Here is a 19,399-nt window from a genome sequence, read left to right on the forward strand (position 1 = left end):
TTTCCATTTTTCAGAGTTGTCTGTTACAAAACGGTCGTACAGAGCGAAGAGGTCGTCAAAAGCAAAGGAAGTTTGAACTCCCTTAAGTTTGACCACGGCATTGCCGAGGCCGCTCATGACATTCGGGAGCCCGGATTCGTTTCCGCTTAGAGTGATAGGCTCAATAGGCCCTCTGCTTAATATTTCGAAGTTTCGCATATCAAATTATTGACTCTAGAGATATGGTAATATGGAGAAGACAAAATGGTTTGAAGGACGGGCAGAACTGGAAGCACGCCTTGTTTCAATCTGATCCCGATTCCCAAATCCTGGCAGGGTTGGGTTCAGGTCAGGTCGGATTGCCCAAAGGCCTCAGCCCTAACCCAATCCGAAATTAAATTGGGTTGGCCTTTTCCAACCCAACCCGAGCAAAACGCATTGGCTTGGCTTTTCCCAACCCTAACCTAACTCAACCCAACCCCCTTGGAAACGGCAACCCAACCCTAGCCCAAATTGGGTTAATCCCATCGGGATCAGGTGGGGCCCAACCCAAGTTTCACTCCTCATTTTAAGAGCGAGGACACCTGTTTTAGGGAGCCTCTTAAAAGCCCCCTTAGTTACATTGCTGCTTACATAAAAGTGCATAAAGAATAATGCATTACGAAAATATCCTATCTGTTTCATAAAATGACAACTATGCCCCTATAAAATAACCATTATGATAAGGGTTTTGCTAGGCAATTCTGCGGAAAGCTATTTCGCGGCTGGCTTTTGCATGATAGAACAGCCACCTCAGATGAACTTAATGAATACGACAAAATGCTGAAAAGTCAGCTTGCGTGGGTGTTCTCTCGTGCAAAAGTCAGCCACGAAACAGATTTCAACGAAATTACTTAGCAAATCCCTTATCACAATAGGATGGTTTTTTGATACAACCCTGGCAGAGGCGTAGCAAATATTGTATGACATAAATTTATTTATATACAAATAAATTTCTTTACAGTTACTGCATACACATAGATTACTTTGTAGTTGTTGAATAGGGATTTGCTATGGTAAGGCATTTTGCGGAACGGCTTTTGCATGAGAGAGCAGCCACATAGGCCCACTTTTCAACAGATTATGTCCCTATTCATGAGGTGGCAGCACTCTCATGCAACAGCCGTTCTGCAAAATGCCTTCTGCGATGGTACCTAGCAAATCCCTGTTGAATATTATATATTTGTAAACTTCTTTACATTAGGGGCATGTTTGACATATTGAAAATAAAAATCATGGAATATTTGTTTATCTAGTGTAAAAGGAAGGCCGAAAGGCAAAACAGAAAAAGAGACTTGAGGAGGTGGTTAGTGAGGAGTGGGGATGAAAAACAGGGATATAGAAAAAGTTAAGGCTCTGTTCACTTGCGTTCCCAGGAAAGCAAATCCCTGGAAAACAACCTCTTTTTTCCTTGACAAGACAGAATTCTGGTGTTCACTTGCTTTCCTGAGAAAGTAACAAGCCTAGGTGGAAAATGTCAAATAATGACATGAAAATTGCCAAAAATGATGTGGAAATGTCTCTTTTCTCACACTTACAAGTGTGGGAAACCAAATCCCACTATTTTGGTCAGATTTACTTTCCTGGGAAAACTAGTGATAAAAGGTGAGCAAGCAGTTTCTCGGGAAACCTTTTCCTGCACAGTTCCTGCGCACGTTAACAGGCGCAGGAAACTTTTTCCTACACAGTTTGCCTGGATTTCTTTTCCTAATGCCACATCAGATTCCTGGGAAACCTTTTCTTTTCCTTTCCCAGGAAAACAGGTGACCAGAGCCTCACAAAGCTGAAATCTCTCACCAAGCCTCTCTACCCCTCCCACTCCTTGTGTAAACAAATCTTCCATGAATTTTTTCTTCATTATTGCTAAACATGCCCTAAATGTTGAAACATAAAAATTTATTTATAATACTAAACATGATGTAAAAATAAATTCCTCGACGAATGCTACATTAAAGGATGCCCTTGCAAAAACCCAACCGCAAGCGCAACCCATCGGACCCAGTACCCAACTGCATTTAACCCAGTATACTAAATTTCTTTAATTTTGAATTTTTAGTGCTTTTATTAATGCAATTGGTGATGCGTATCTATTGGGGCGCCCTTGCGGCTTGGTTTTCACAAAAGCACCCTTTAGTTTAGCATTCCTCAGTTATTAAATATTATGCCCCAAAAAACAAGGAAATTGTTATAAACAATTTGAGACAAATGGAGACTGACTTCTATTCAACTTGGACACTTTGCTTTCCTCCACAGGAAGACAAGCTGAATTGCTGCATGCTATATTTTTTTGAAAGTTTCTGAAATAGCAAGAGTCAGTTTTTTTGAATGGCAAAATATTTCATTAAATATGAGACCGAGAGGGTCCCCAAAGTACAAAGGAAATACAATAGAAGCAGTACAGGTTTGGGGGGAAGGAAGTCAAAAAGTCCAATGCTCTCCTTGAAGTAAAAAAGTTGCTGAAATAACAAGAGTCATTTTCAGAATGCAATCTTGCTGATTTGAAGGGCTAAAGCATCAATGGAAGTTAGCTGCCTCTAAAATCAACAACCAAATCTGGGTTAGAAGAACAGCATGGAGGAAGGCGATGTCGAGGAGGTTGCTGAATTTGACATCTTACATGAAGGAACCTTGCCAGTTTTTTTTTCAGCTTCTTATCAAGAACTCTGACCCTCACCTGATGGATGAAGGAAGGGAGCCTCCAAGCTCAAAAAGGTTGGAAGACAAAACGGTTCTAGTGCGTCGGGATCCGATGGCGAAAGGCCCATATCCAGTGAGGAAAGCTGTTTGTACTGAACCAAATCAGCACGCATCTGACTTCAGTGGGGCAGGTTTCAGACATCAAATGGATATGGGCTTTCCAAATCATCTTGTTGAAAAGGAGGCAGGAAAAGAAACAAAAGAGATCAACCAGAACAGTTTTGGAAACTGGTGTGGATTATTCTCCAAAGGTGAAATGAAGATTCAGACCACAAAGCTTGAATACCATGCACAAAAGGAACAAAGAGGAGGAACCACCAGCCATGATCGAAGATGAAGAGCTAGGAGGATGACCACACTGCCTAGTAGGCTATCTTATGGGAAAAAAACCCTACTTCCTAGCGTTGAGGGACCACTTAAATAGCAAATGGAATCTCAAATGTGAGTTCAGTATGTTTGCACTTGCAAATGGATTTTTCCTCTTCGAGTTCCTCAACGAAGAGGACCTTCATATCCTTGAATCAACAGGCAACTCGTATGGAGGGTTCGAGGGAGGCCCCTCTTGCTCCAAAAATGGACAACCGAATGCACTTTGGAAAGACTGAGATTAACCTCGATTCTGATATGGGTGAAATTTCCCGGCCGCCACCTGAAGTTCTGGAATGTCAAATGCCTAAGTAAGATCGCAAGTCTACTCGGACGACCTCTATACATGGATTCCCCTACTGCCGAAGCGTCTAGACTGAGTTATGCAAGGGTGTGTGTGGAAGTTGATGCAAATAAGAACCTTCTAGATACTGCATGGATCCAGACTTCAACCGGAATTGTCCATCAGAGTGTTGAATACAATTGGAAACCCATCCCATGCAAAAGATGCAATGACTCCAGTCACTCCCCAGATAGATTGAGCAAGCAAATACCATAAATCAAGTCAGGCAAAAATGGGTTCAGAAAAAGAAGAACGAAGAAACAAAAGATGAAATTCCTCAGCAGGAGACTTCGACTGGTACAGCTCAAGAGTTAGAGAGGTCGGCAAGGATATCTGAAGGAGAAAGCTTTATAGAAAGCAGGTCTGATGAAGGACTCCTCAGCAAAAACAGTTTCAGTCTCTTAGATAACCTAGAGGTAGAAGAAGCTCCCCAAAATGAGGAAAACAAAGTAATAGAAGCTCCCCAATCCGAAGAACAGAGACAGATGGAGGTAGTGGAAAGCTATGGTCGACCACTTCAAATGACTACCTGTAATCAAAATGAAGCGTGGCAGGAAGTGAGTAGAAAGAGCCACCGGAATTTGAGGAAGAACCAGAGAGCTAAGGAAAATGAGTAAGAAGATGATACACGCTCTTGATTATTAGTGGTTCTTGAGTTACTTTGTGCTCCCATTTTGATTAGATAGTGCTTCTAAGGATAGGTCTTGTCTTTGTTCTTTTGGTCTGATTCCCTATTCTTGTGATAGGGTTAGTCTTTTGTATGCCGATGGTAATTTCTTTATCTCTCTAATAAACCGATAGGGGTCCCCGCCGGCCAAACCCCAGGTTACCTATCAAAAAAAAGAAAGAACACTTTGTTTTATTCAAGTTACTGTGTTAAGCAATGTAGGACCAAGAGATTGTAATTTCTTTCTTCTTTTTTCACATAGCCTTGTAATGCAAGTATTGGCTATATACCCCTCATACTATAAAGGGACTCTTTTATTGAATAAAATTCCTCTCTTATGAGTGCTATTGTGAGTGAAAATCATGAGTGCAATTGCGTGTGAAAATCGTGTGTGGCCTTGAGATTTCCTTGTTGACAAAATAGCAGAACTTGCATGGTTACAGGCTACTGGATCTCCCCACCTTGGCTTGTCGTGTGCAGGCTCCTGAAGATTTATCCTTGGAGCAAGTTCAGAAGCCCAGCACAGTTCGGGTTTTTCTGAACTTCTCTCCTCTTTCAACTTGTCTAGTGCAAGATTCATGCCAAACTGATTCTACATTGATCAGTTTCCCTCCTAGGTTGTCACTTCCTTCTTGCTCTACTATTCACGGTGATAGCAGCAAGGTGACTTGTGGTTTGGGTTCTTTTTATTCTACTGGAGCAGCCCCTTCATCGACCAACGCCTTGCTCACGGTTGGGAGAGTTTATTAAATTCAATTTCACACCTGAAAACCAGCTGATGTGAAAGCCAAACTGTTCCTTTGTTTCAAACGCTTGTTCCTATACTTGCTGTTCCTAATTCCAATAGTTGCAAACTACGCCTGTTGGCCTGGTTTCCATCCACAACACACCCACTTACTGTTCAAGTTTCACCATACTTAAACTCACTGTTGCTCTATTTGCGCACCAATCTGCCTGTGCTTCCTTCCAAATTTCAGCACCACTTGAACGTGCGCTTGCTGCCCAAACTAGGACAGTAAGCTGCTGCTCATTTTCTTCTTCCTGCTGTCCTGTTTCGCGCAAGAAAAAGGGGGCTAGTAGCTGCAGCAGAAGGTGCAGAATTCAGCACTTTAATCCCTTCTATGAAACCCAAACCACCAAAGTCTTGAATCCGCGCCCTTTTGTCACCTATCTCCCATCCTTATTCTTTTATCCATTACCCTACTCAATGCACTCCCTTCTCTTCTCAACCAACCATAGTTCTTGTTATCTATCATCTCCAGAATTTGTTGGCACCTTCCCATTCTGGGGCATCAGAGCATCTGCTATCTGCCTCTGCATCGGATACATGTTTTTCTACGATGGGTTTCTCTTCACTTTTTTCTTCTTCAGTTTCTTTCTCTCTTGTGGTTGTTAGTGGGAGAGAGGCGCCACAGATCTTAGTGAAGAACATATTTGCTACTTGCAACGCGTGTATCTTCCAATCACTATTTAGAAATTCCCAGCATAAATCATCAACATGACCTAATTGACGACTATATATATTGGTCTGAGGCATTATCTGAGTCCGCGTTTTGCCCTACCAGGTCAATCAAAACTCCTTTCAACTCATTGTGAGTCAATAAAAAATTGAGTGACTACCTTTTACAGGCGAGTTCTCATCCGAGTAGTTTGAAACATTCGAAGTTTGAGTTTGAAACACTGCTTGTAATTACCCTAACTAAAAACAGGAAAGGGAGTTTTCACAAGATTTGTAAGGCCGCATTGGGATTTGGACTATAGTTCGTTAGTCACATGGCACCTGCTAGATAACTCAGAAATAGGGGCATTAGTCGATGGTTCTGAAGACCCGCCCAAGGAGACTTTATATTTCACCACATAACTAAGAAATGATTGCCAAAGACACTTCATAGTTTGCCTAAAAACAGGTGAAATTCTGAAATTTCTTATCACGTGGAAATGACTAAAAAATACCTCTATCTCATGGAAAATGATTAAAGTACCATTCTCATATGGAAGATGATTAAAGCACCCCTAACTCATTAAAAATAACAACAATAGAAAAATGATCAAAATACTCCTATCTGATTGAAAATGACAACAGTACACGTATCCCACAAAAATGATAAAAATAAATACATATCTCATGAAGTGACCAGAGTACCCCATTGAAAATGACAAAATACCTTTATCTCATGAAAAAATGGCCAATATACACTTGTATCATAGAAAATAACAAAAGTACCCCATCTTATGAAAAATGACAAAATATAAGTATGGCATGAAAAATAGTAAAATACCCTATCTCATAAAAATGACCAAAGAACCCCTCTCATAGAAACCAACAAAATTGCAGAGGCCAACTTAAGGATATCATACCATGTTAAAACATAAGACAGGAGGAATAGAAGGAAGAAAAGGGTGCAGAAGTCAATGTCTTAGGAAGATACAGTTTAAAACAAGTTTCCAGAACAGGGACTGGAAAGCAAAAACTATCATTGACACTGTATCCCTCTTTCAGAAAACCCCATAAACAGTCTCTAAAACCTCACATGCTGTTGCACGACTGCTATTTTCATATTAATCAGTAAGAAATTGCTAAACTAATCATGCTGGATCAATAATAACCAACTGCACCCAAAGTGAAGAGTGGCAAAAAAGAGGTCTGGTGCAGCAGCTCGGTGGACCACAACCTGAATTGGTGGCCAGACCTAAACATTCACCACACACATGGGCAATGTAGTATGATTGGGGCCAGTCATCGGATTGGACCCACTCTGTGAGGGCTACGGGCTAAGACAAGAACTGATGGGGAATTTTCTAACAGTGGTGATGGTGGTTTGACAATTGACAACACGAAACCGGCCAATAATCCACATTCAACAGGAAAAATCTTAACAACTAGGATTGTCTGATAGTTATGATTCTGAGCAGGGGTGAATCTCCAGTGGGTCTTGTACGATGATCCTTTACAACAAAGGAGATTGGGGTGGAACATCAACTCAACTGGTCCCTGGGGAGCTACCAATATTTTCGCCAGATAAAAAAATAATATTCGCTAGATTATTTGCAGATTGTTCTTTAAAAAAAAAAAAACTCAACTCAACTCAACTAAGCCTTTGTCCCAAACTAGTTGGGGTCGGCTAATGAATCCTTTAGAAAATTTTGTTCTTTTTTTTTTCCAATTCAAAAAAAAAAAAACATGCATCTCTGTTCACATCAATACCAGAACATCAACAGAAAAAAGCAAATTGGAAAGGACACTCACTCTCAGCAAGTCAACACATTGCAAGAGATTTAACATGAAAAATAGAAAATTTCTACCAGGAATCCAGCATACTGAAATAAGATGAGAAGTGGGGAAGATAGCTAGGGTTTTTGTTGATCATGAGAACGGTGTGGCAGGGATGAAGAAGATTCCCGTCGGAGCTCCTTGACGACAGTTGCAAGCGCCTCGGGATTCAAACCATGTTCACAGAGAGCGACAAGAATGGAAAGGGTGTGACGGTCGAGCCCCGTGTCAAGAATATTTGACATGTTAAATGCCAGATCCAGAGATTCACGAGCGGTACGTGCAGCTGCTGGATCCATGCATGCAGCAAATTGGTTTTCTGGATTGCCTGTTAAGCTAAATGAAGTCATGCTTTAAATATTCACAGATGTATCCCATTATGTTATTCAAATATTATCATGTCATAATACATAAAACAATTACAGAAAAAAGGCACTTTCACTGAAAAGCGAAGAAGAAACATCGCAGCTGTGGCTCGAATGGAAAAAGTATAAGCAATATGAAAGGAATAAAAAGCCATGAAAGGTCATATCTCTAAGGGAAAAAGACCCAAGTATGCAAAGGGTCTAAATCCCCTCATATATATATATATATATATATATATATATATATATATGTTTGCAGCTGTCATTTTCTTAGTAGCAGGACTATTTTACCTAAGGTACTGCTCCCAATTTGGAATCTCACTCCTTTCAGCAACACCACCACCCTAAAGTTTCCATGGAACAATTGTTTTTTTTTTTTTTTTTTTGAACAATTGTTAAACAATGTATAAATTTGCTGTCATAAAGTTACAAAAAACTTGGAATTAATTTTGTAATAAAACATATAATTCAGGTTTTTGGGTTACTAAAAACTTGTTATTTGGCTGTCGTAAAGTTTTGAGGCAGCAACTTAATTTTGGCCTGTTTTCAATAGGTTACACTTGAATTCTCTGTAGGCCATCAACATTTTGATTTCCCAGAGCCTATTATCACATGGAGCCTTCAGAAAGAATACAGGGTACAAATTCTCTCTAGAATGGCATCATTCATCCTTATCAAGTTACCTGAAACCAGTATACATAACAGTTGGCAAAGTGTTTCAGTTTAAGAGAATCGGTCATCAAGTGCCAGACTCTTTGGAGGCTGTGTACAAAATTCTTTGGTTTGGAGGAACTTATCAGAAGCTTTCTATAAACATCATACGGTGATTTTCACCGATTGGGTCAAATGAGCAAGGGAATAACACAGAATCAACCCTAGTCTACCATTTCAGTTTATTTTCCTTTAAGATCAAGTAAATTTACCCTGAACATCTTCTCTACAAAAAGCATGATACATCAAATGCACAATGTTGCAAATTAAAGCAGCACTTCTTATGGAATGACATATTGTTAATATAAAAACGTGTTAGTACAAATGGAGAAAATTCTCTTAACTATGAGAATGAGCAAACCATGAATGGAAAGAGTTTCAAATAGACGCTGACGTGCCGAAGAAGAATGGCATATTGTCCTCATCAGTTTTAGACATGCCCATAAGCATTGCTAAGAGTAACAGACCCAATACTGACAAAGATATCAATCATTTATGGACAGAATGGGTGATTTGCAAAAGGCATTAAAAAGTTCTAGATTCCAACAACTGACAATGAGAAATTTATAGGAGCAACAAGATTCACATACAGAGAATGGAAAATAGGAGCACAGAAACATTGAAAAGGCTAAATCTTCAGCAGTTATGGACAGAATGGGTGATTTGTGGAAGGCAAAAGCCTCTAGATTCCAACAACTGACAATAATGAGAGTTTTATAAGAGAGATAAGATTCACAGGCAGATAGTGGAAAATAGGACCACAGAAACATTAAAAAAGATAAAACTTCAGCAATGATTAATATCGAATTTCTAGTGATATCAAAACCAAAATCAAGTTCAAATGTCTTGAGGAACAGCAGAAAATGACTCTGTACCTACAAGTAAGACATGAGTCTACAAGTAAAACAATGGCAGTTCCATTGTGAAAAGGTGTTTACAAGTAAAGCAACAGAAAATGAGTATGTTTCTACAAGTAAGATATGAGTCTACAAGTATAACAATGGCAGTTCGATTGTAAGTTGAATTCTTAAGTTTCTATCTCATTGCTAAATCTTTAACAACGGTTAATATCAAATTACTAGTGACATCAAAACCAAAAGCAAGTTCAAATGCATCAGGTAAAAACGTGTCTACAAGTAAAATGGCAGAAAATGAGTCTGTTCCTACAAGTAAAACATGAGTCTACAAGTATAACCTAAGAAGCACGCGTACGGGTACGGGGTGCGGGTACGACACGACACGGGTACGCGATTTTCCAAAAAACCCGGGTGAGGGTACGTTCGGGTACGCCGAATATAATAATATATTTTAATATTTTATTATATGTTTATAAAAATTACAAAAAATTAAAAAACAATAGGAGAGCAATTAAATAATCAGTTTTGGGCTCTCAATTGGTAGCCACAATCTCAAACAATGAAAATACAAACAAACAAGTACCTAACAAGGGAACAAAATTACATAAAGCCATTTTGTAGCTCACTTTTTTACAAGAGAACAACCAACTAGCAGCATATTTTTTCCTATTCATTTAATTTATCTGAGGTGTATGTTCTAAAAAAGAAAATGAGCCGCGAAATGGTTTTTTGCAAAATTGCCTAGCAAATCCCATATACAGCAGTAAAACTTAATATGGGACTAGCAAATCCCATGTACAACAGTAAAGATCTAGGGTTTAAGGCCTTGTTCGTTTCAGATTTTGAAAATCGATTGTTCTCCCAAAACCTATTTGTAGATTATGACAACTGATTGTCAGCCCTAAACAGGTTTGAGGCTGATAATCAGTTGCCAAAATCTCAAACGAACAGGGCCTAAGTTTGGAGATTATGAGTCTATGACAACTGATTGTCAGCCCTAAACCTATTATTGGACAAAATAGGTTTGGGGAACACAATCAGTTGGCATAATCTCAGGAAAAAAGAAAAAAAAATGGGAGAAAGAGAGAGCAGTAGAGAGAGTTGGAGAGTGAGAAAGAGAGAGAGTTGTAGAGAGATAAATACCTCTGTGAGAGAGGGAGGGAGAGCCGGAGAGAGATTTTCCGTCGGGAGAGGGAGAGGGAGAGGGAGTCGCGCCGAGAGAGAGAGAGAGAGAGAGAGAGAGAGAGAGATTTGCGTTAGGGTGAGAAATAGAAACCATAATTCTTTCTTTTAAGTGTTTTTTAAACACCCCCACCCCCCTCCTTACTCCACACAACCCACCCATTATATTGTATGTCTCATTTAACCCCCAACTTTTACCCCACACAGCCCCCTGTAACTTAACTAAAAAAAACAAGTGAAACGAGTCGGGTGCGCACCCGACGCGCACCCGTGCGCACCGAAGCCCCAAAATTGAATTTTTTTTAAAACCCACAGTTGGGTGCGTACCCGGTACGTACCCGTACCGGATACGCACCTAATACGGGTACGAGGGCTTTTTTAAAGTACGCGTGCTTCATAGAGTATAACAATAGCAGTTCCATTGTAAGTTGAATTCTTAAGTTTCTATCTTATCTGCTCAAAAGCAAGGAGTCATGGTTGTAGAGAATTTAACCGGGTAGAACTCAACTCACCCCCTAAAAGCTAACCATTAAAGGGAGGGTGCCCATTCTCTTATAACCCATCCACATCCATTTCATTTATCCGGTGTGAGACTATTTGCTTCTGCGTGGAACCCCAATAATCTCCCCCTCCTCGTGGAAGCAACATGGACAATCTTGCTCCTCCACACGGCAGCAACGTGGGAACCACGAGATACTACACCGGGGTTTCCGAGATCTTCCCCGAGGGACATTCCCGCCCTCGGAAGCAAACTGGGGTTACCACGCCCTGAGCTATGATACCATCTGTAAGGAATTTAACCGGGTAGAACTCACCCCTCCTAAAAGATACCCATTAGAGGGAGGGTGCCCATTCCCTTATAACTCGTCCCCATCCATTTCATTTATCCGTTGTGGGATTATTTGCTCTTGCGTGGAACCCCAACATTAATGTCGCATTTGCAAATTAGGTTAAATTAAAATAATCTAATTTGCATACAAGAACTAATTTTGGTGGCTTCCAATGAGACCCATTTGTTTTCGCCTTACTTTCATCTTCGTTACATTAGAAAAATAAAAAAATTGTTTCAACTTTCTTTATTTAAAACCCTAGTTTAGATACAATGCATACAAACCTAAAAGTAGCAAAATATATGAACAATAATCCAAGTGAGAGATCTAATAGTTTAAAAGGACTAAAACAAGGAAAAACTAGCCATGAATCGAAACTATTCATGAATTAAGCATTCAAAAAATCAAAGTCGAGATCGGATAACACATGAAATCAATTGATTTGTAGATTCTGGTGACAACCCAAAAATAGTGAATGGATAAACAGAGAAAAGACCAATTTTTTCAGGAAAAAATCGAGTGAAATAGAGAGAACTTACCTTTTGTTGATTCCTCGCAGAAAAAACGAACTGCCTTTGGAGTCAGAGAGAGAGAGAGAGGGCGGGGAATGATATTTCCACCCCTTTTACCATTTGTTTGATAGGTGAGATTTTTGGGTCATCCAATCTAGGGAGATGATAAACTCGCACCCCCGAGATTTGACGTCAAAAGCTTTAAAAAGTTTAGGGAAAAATACACTTAGACCTCCTGTGGTTTCAATTTGTGTAAGGTAGGCCCCCCTCAGTTGACGGTTTGTCCACAGATTGAAGGGTTAGGATGATCTGATGGAGCTGATTTTTTGGGCACACCCTACCTATGTCAGGCCCCATCAAATGAACGGTTTGGATCATCCAAACAATGTGGGTCCATACCCGAATCCAAACACTACCAAAAACAAAGTGGGTGCACATTGTTTGGATGATCCAAAGAGTTCATTTGATGGCCCCTGACATAGATAGGGTGTGCCTAAAAAATCAGCTCCATCGGATCATCCTAACCCTTCAACCTGTGGACGAACCGTCAACTAAGGGGGTCTACCTTACACAAATTGAAACCACAGGGGTCCACTTGTAACTTTTTAAACATTAGGGGTGAAGTTGAATGTGTCAGAAACCACAGGGGCTTTAAGTGTATTTTCCCCTAAAGTTTAGAACTTTATTCACATTACCCGACTTTTTGAAGTTTTTTTGACACCAAATCACAGTAAAATGGTGTGGATGATCCTACAGTGGGTGCGAATTTATCATCTCCCTATTATTGCAAGAGAAATTATATACTGTAGGGCCGTATATGCCCGTATTTTGTTCAAAATGTACGGACAGTCCTGTACCGTACATTTTAAAAAAATACGTGCCCGCACATCATATAATTTCTCCAATTATATTGCGGTCCCACCCATACAACGTGATTCACCAATAAAACGGGATGGGAAAAATTCGAGTTTAATATGGTTTTGGTTCAAAAATATGTAGTAAAAAAATGGAAACATAAAAAATACAATTAAATTTTGTAATTTACAAAATATAGTGGGGGAAAAGTTGGAAAGTTGGTAAAAAAACATGTTTAATACGTTTACAACTTTTTCCTCATAAAAACGGATATTTTTTTGCTGTATGGACAATCGGCTAGGACAGATATTTTCTCCTTTATATGGACAATCGGCTCTGGAGAATTAATCTTCTACACCATTTGCTTCTCTCCAAATATTAGTCAGTTTCCAAGAGATTTGAAGCTGTCGAAGTCCTATTTGATCACTGCTAAGGTTGGGATATTCTTCCATGGGCAAATATAGCTTCCATTGATGACATTTTGCTACGTTTTGAAAACTAAGAGATTCGGAAGTTTCATTGAGTCCTGAGTCGGTCTTCCGCATTAGATTAAGTATTCTTGCATTTTTAAGGAGTTTTGAAGCTGATTTGAAATCCTAAAAGTCTCTAGGCAGTTCTATTGGCCTCCGGAAGATGAAAATTCAAGTTTCCGATCAAGTAGGAAAACCTGCTATTTTTGGAATTTCTTAGGGTTTTCCCTATTTTTCATCAATTTTTGCACTACAGGGGTATTTTGGTCATTTCCTGTGTGTCCCATTTGACCCCCAAGTTGTGTCTGAGAAATCTTGAGTGATTCTGTGAATAGTTTAAAAACCTTATAAATTTAGAACTTCTCAGGGGTTTTACTTGATTTGGAAATTTTGGCAGACGAGGGCATTTTGGGCATTTTCAGGGGATTCCAAGAGAGAGCCAACTTAAAAACTTTCTATTTTAGAAGTTTGACCATGAAGACTTTTCATTTTTTAACTTTCTCCTTCGAGGGCATTTTTGTCACTTTTTGATATGTGTTGATCAAACGGGGTCATTTGGGCAAATTTTTTTTTCCAAGGGGTGAATGAGGTTACGTCATGTGCGTAAGACCCACCATGTGCATCACATGATGTGAGCGCACCATTATAAATTTTGAATTATTCTTTGAAATGGGTTCGATTTCATAAAAGAAAAGAAATAGAAAATGGCTAATATGGTCAGGTTACTAAAACAACCATAACTTTTTAACATAGAAGCTAGTATTCAAGAACTATAAGAGATAGAAAGTGAGACGAATTTAGGGGTGTCAATATTAATTCCAGCAGCTTGGGCAACATCCAATTCTAGTCAACCCTTCTGGTCTAAATAATATTGTGGGTTGCTTTTTACAATTTTTAAAAGTTACATTCAATAGTACCCAAAGATTGAAAAGTAGTCAATGTTCGAAAAGTCAACAATGTAAACATATAAGCTAAATATATGGCAGCCCAAAGTGGATGTGGCTTATTGCCCAACTCACTTGGGTTTCCATTTTATATTAATTTTATTTCCAAAACTTGTAGTGAAAGATTCTAATCTCTCTCTTTCCATTCATACAAGCTTTTTCTTTCTTTCTTTTTCATCTAACACTTTAGAAATAAGATAATGTTCCTAACATTAAGCCTACAATTGATATGGACAATCCACATGAGGCGCACACTCATGGGTCGCACCAAAATTCATCTCATGTGGGTTTCCACTATCCAATTTGAAATCCTTTGCAATTTCCAATTCAATTCCTAATTAAATCAAATTACAAATCCGTCCTATCCAATAGGATCAAAGCTCCATCCAAATAATATGTAATTCCCAAAGTACCCATTTGATTAACACTTAACCAATTTGGTATTCCAATTGTGTCCTAGAGTGACATACCCCATTCGAACTATGTATAGCTATCCCTTAGCATCAAATCCGACGAAACTAGTTCGTCCGCAACCCAATAAATGCGGGACCCCAATCCAAAGGATATAAATGGGTCATTCGAGTTGTGAGTGGATCGTTGCAGGGATTTAACGGTCAATCCTGTGGAACCCAATGGTGGGCCCCATTGCAATCTTGCTCCGTAGTTAAAATTATGAGGGATATTTTCACTTTTATATGGACAATTAGCTTTGGACAATTAATCTTCTACACCATTTGCTTCTCTCCAAATATTATTCAGTTTCCAAGAGATTTGAAGCTGTCGAAGTCCTATATGATCACTGCTATGGTTGGGATCTTCTTCAATGGGCAAATATAGCTTCCATTGATGCCATTTACCACGAAGAGAGAAACTGATTCTATCCATAGTTCTTCTATCTTCATGTCTTTTGGAAGCCGTATTCCTTGAGCTATTGCGTTTAATTTCAAGGCAAATATGTTAGAAAGGGTTGAAACCGTCGGGCAAAATCCCTACACGCAGCGGAATAAAATCGTGTAGAAAAAAATTTCTTCAATTTTGCGGGTATCCTAGGAATCCTAGGGTTTAGATGATCTGATGGTGATCAAAATAAAACATATGAAATATAAATTACCTCAGTTGTTGTTGCGAAGAAGAACCTATGCGTGATTTACTCTTCGAACGGTAAAAAACGATTCGATTGTCGCGGCACTGCAAGTTGAACCCATGGATTCCTTTGTGTTGCACAAAGGGATAGAAAATAATTTTTATTCTCAACTATATACTGATCAAATTAGTACCAAGAGATGTGAAATCGAGTTTCTCTCGATGGAGGTTTTATTATTTCTCAAAAATTAGAACCTAGTATTCAAGAACTATGAGAGATAGAAAGTGAGACGAATTTAGGGTTGTCAATATTAATTTCAACAGCTTGGGTGACATCCAATTCTTGTCAACCCTTCTGGTTTAAATAATATTGTGGGATGCTTTTTACAATTCCCAAAAGTTACTTTCAATAGTACCAAAAGATTGAAAAGTAGTCAATGTTCGGAAAGTCAACAATGTAAACGTATAAGCTAAATATATGGCAGCCCAAAGTGGATGTGGCTAATTGTCCAACTCACTTGGGTTTCCATTTTATAATAATTTTGTTTCCAAAGCTTGTGGCGAAAGATTCCAATCTCTCCATTTCCATTCATACAAGCTTTTTTTTTTTCATCTAACACTACATAAATAAGATAATGTCCCTAACATTAAGTCTACAATTGATATGGACAATCCACATGGGGCGCACACTAATGGGTCGCACCCAAACTCGTCCCGTGTGGGTCTTTGCAATTTTCAATTCAATTCCCAATTAAATCAAATTACAAATCTGTCATATCCAATAGGATCAAAGCTCCATCCAAATAGTATGTAATTCCCAAAGTACCCCTTTGATTAACACATAACCAATTTGGTATTCCAATTGCATCCTAGAGAGACATACACCATGAGAACTATGTATAGCTATCCCTTTGCATCAAATCCGACGAAACTAGTTCGTCCGCAACCCAATAAATACGGGACCCCTATCCAAAGGATATAAATGGGTCATTCGAGTTGTGAGTGGGATCGTTGCTGGGATTTAACGGTCGATCCTGCGGAACCCAATGGTGGGCCCCACTGCAAGCTTGCTCCGTAGTTAAAACTAGGAAGGATATTTTCTCCTTTATATGGACAATCAGGTTTGAATAATTAATCTTCTACACCATTTGCTTCTCTCCAAATATTAGTCTGTTTCCAAGAGATTTGAAGCCGTCGAAGTCCTATTTGATCACAGCTAAGGTTGGGATCTTCTTCCATGGGCAAATATAACTTTCATTGATGACATTTACTACGAAGAGAGAAACTGATTCTATCCATAGTTCTTCTATCTTCATGTCTTTTGCAAGCCGTATTCCTTGACTTATGGCGTTTAATTCCAAGGCATATATGTTAGAAAGGGTTGAAACCCCCGGACAAAATCGCTACATGCAGCGGAATAAAATCGTGTAGAACAAAAATATTCATCAATTTTGTGGTAATCCCAGGAATCCTAGGGTCTAGATGATCTGATGATGATCAAAATAAAACACATAAAATATAAATTACCTTAGTTGTTTTTGCGAAGAAGAACCTATGCATGATTTACTCCTCGAACGGTGAAAAACGATCCGATCGCCGCGGCACCGCAAGTTGAACCCATGGATTCCTTTGTGTTGCACAGAGGGATATAAAATAACTTTTAGTCGAAGCTATATACTGATCAAATTAGTACCAAGAGAAGGGAAATCGAGTTTCTCTCAATGGAGCTTTTATTATTTCTCAAAAACTAGAAGCTAGTATTCAAGAACTATAAGAGATAGAAAGTGAGAAGAATTTAGGGGTGTCAATATTAATTCCAATAGCTTGGGCGACATCCAATTCTCGTCAACCCTTCTAGTTTAAATAATATTGTGTGTTGCTTTTTACAATTCCCAAAAGTTACTTTCAATAGTAACCAAAGATTGAAAAGTAGTCAATGTTCGAAAAGTCAACAATGTAAACATATAAGCTAAATATACGGCAGCGCAAAGTGGATGTGGCTTATTGCCCAACTCACTTGGGTTTCTATTTTATAATAATTTTGTTTTCAGAACTTGTGGTGAAAGATTCCAATCTCTCTCTTTCCATTCATACAAGCTTTTTCTTTTTTTCTTTTTCATCTAACACTTTAGAAATAAGATATTGTTCCTAACATTAAGTCTGCAATTGATAAGGACAATTCACATGGGGCGCACACTCATGGGTCGCACCCAAACTCATTCCATGTGGGTTTGCACTATCCAATTTGAAATCCTTTCCAATTTCCAATTCCATTCCCAATTAAATCAAATTACAAACCCCTCATATCCAATAGGATCAAAGCTCCATCGAAATAGCATGTAATTCCCAAAGCACCCCTTTGATTAACTCTTAACCAATTTGGTGTTGCAATTGTGTCCTACAGTGACATACTGTAGACACCCCATTTTGACCTGACCCATGTTCGTGATGTTTGTGCGAAGCCCTATCCAATCAATGAGTTAGGACCCCAAATTCTACCCTAAGATAGGTTAGGGTCTCCCTAAGATCCCCGTGAAATTTTGTTGAAATCCGAGCATGTTTGCTTAGTAAACGAGGCAAGAGAGTGAGCGCAATGCAGACCAAAAGGGGGGTGAATTTATCTGCACCAGGGGGTGTATTTACAAAGCCATTAAATATAAGCTGTGCAAGGGGGGTGAATTATCCTGTGATGGGCGCGCCCAAGCCGAATAAAACAAATCTGGCGGGGGCGCCTCATCAATATCCGCATGCCTCATCAAGTGGGGGTGCGGATATCAGCTTTTATTTTTGATATATAAAAAGAAAATCAAAAGAAAAAAAGGGAACTGTTCATTCTCGTCTAAAAAATCCAGAGAACAGAGAGAGCGAGAGCAGAGAGGGATTTTGGGTTTTCTTTTATTTTTTCTTTCGCCGATCGTTCCTCCGATCGTTAGTCGGAGATCCAACCTACGATCTGAAGCAGAGAAAGAGAGAGTCGGAGATAGAGAGAGGGAGAGAGAAGGAGAAATCAGAAGAGGGATCTTCATTCTCGTAAGAGATTATAGGGAGAGGGAAATCTCAGATCTGAGATTTTAGATCTGAGAATATATAAAGAAAAGAGAGAGAGAGAGAGAGAGAGAGAGAGAGAGAGAGAGAGAGAGAGAGAGAGAGAGAGATTACTTTTCTTTTTCCCTCCGATCGTCTTCTCCGGTCGGATCTAGTCGGATTTCGGTCGATTTCCGATGGCAAGTTGATTTTCCTTTCTCTTTGTTAGCTCTTGATCATTATCTCCTTCATCAATCTTTGTTTTCTTTCTTAGTTTTCTTTTTATTACTTTCTATTGTTCCCTTTCACCCAAACCCTAGATCTATGCAATTTCTCTTTAGATCTGAATCTCATAGTCTTGGATCTTCTGTATTTCATTGAATTAAAGATTCAGATCTGTTGATTTGAGTTTGACCGGAAGCTATCTTGAATCAAGTTTCATTCCATTTTCTTCTTCTTCTTTTTCCCTTGCTCCCTGCAAACCCCATTACGAGCTCAAGAAAACCTTAGATCTAGTTGTTTGGTCATAAAATCTTGCTTGAGATCTAAGCATCGACTTCAAGAAAATTTCTCTACAGCAGCCAGAATAATTTTAGGTATTTTATTTTTTCTTTTAATTCAGTTTTTCGCAATTGTTGGATCTAATTGGTTTCTTGTCATGGTATTCTCTGGTTTATGTTACTTCTCCTCAATCAGAGATAAGTTTCTTTGATTGTCATTTAATGATGTGTAATCATGATATAAGTTTGGAATTAATGGAAATTTATCATAATCAGCAGTGACTTTCATGGGAGTGAAATTTATATTGATATGTTATTGTAATTTTGACTAAATTTTCACTAATTTTCAGAATTAAAATCGAAGTTAAATGACTATGTTTCATTTGGAATTGGTTACAGATTTCTTGTAATTTGTGATAGATAGTTATTTGCAAATAAGTTGTCATAATTTTATTCAAAATTACTGGTAATTAGTCACAATTTACAATTATTTTGATGATTCAGAATGTAGCACTTTAATCTATGTGTTTATGGTTGAATCTGATGAAAAATCAGGAAGAGACGTGCATAGGGGTTTTGATATGCCTGATCTGTCTGATTTGTATCAGATTTGTGTAATCTCATGTTATTTATAAAAAAATGTTTGAAACAGGCCAGTGATATGCATGGGAATGAGTGTATGTGCATGGGTGTGTGCATATCTA

At 38.7% G+C, this 19,399-nt stretch overlaps 1 protein-coding gene across 3 annotated transcripts; it reads right to left on the bottom strand.

The window, feature by feature from the left end:
- Positions 1–7,172: 7,172 nt before the first annotated feature.
- Positions 7,173–12,004, bottom strand: LOC143858259 (mitotic-spindle organizing protein 1A-like). 3 transcript variants are annotated; one of them, XM_077368917.1, is made up of 2 exons: positions 11,847–12,004; positions 7,173–7,690 (listed from the first exon to the last, which is right to left on the bottom strand). In XM_077368917.1, the coding sequence occupies exon 2, from the start codon at positions 7,659–7,661 to the stop codon at positions 7,440–7,442; it is 222 nt and encodes a 73-aa protein (XP_077225032.1). In that variant the 5' UTR covers positions 7,662–7,690; positions 11,847–12,004; the 3' UTR covers positions 7,173–7,439. The 3 variants fall into 3 exon arrangements, with proteins under 3 accessions (XP_077225032.1, XP_077225033.1, XP_077225031.1); XM_077368918.1 differs by having other exon boundaries at positions 7,173–7,698; XM_077368916.1 differs by lacking the exon at positions 11,847–12,004 and adding an exon at positions 10,439–10,565.
- Positions 12,005–19,399: the final 7,395 nt, after the last annotated feature.

The sequence above is a fragment of the Tasmannia lanceolata genome, unplaced genomic scaffold, assembly GCF_043159265.1.
Source record: "Tasmannia lanceolata isolate RefF3 unplaced genomic scaffold, GAP_Taslan_0.1 ptg000025l, whole genome shotgun sequence".
Classification (NCBI taxonomy): domain Eukaryota; kingdom Viridiplantae; phylum Streptophyta; class Magnoliopsida; order Canellales; family Winteraceae; genus Tasmannia; species Tasmannia lanceolata.

Bases quoted from the DNA above. Each gene is read 5' to 3' on its own strand.
- LOC143858259 (XM_077368917.1), bottom strand. From the start codon at position 7,661: ATGGATCCAGCAGCTGCACGTACCGCTCGTGAATCTCTGGATCTGGCA.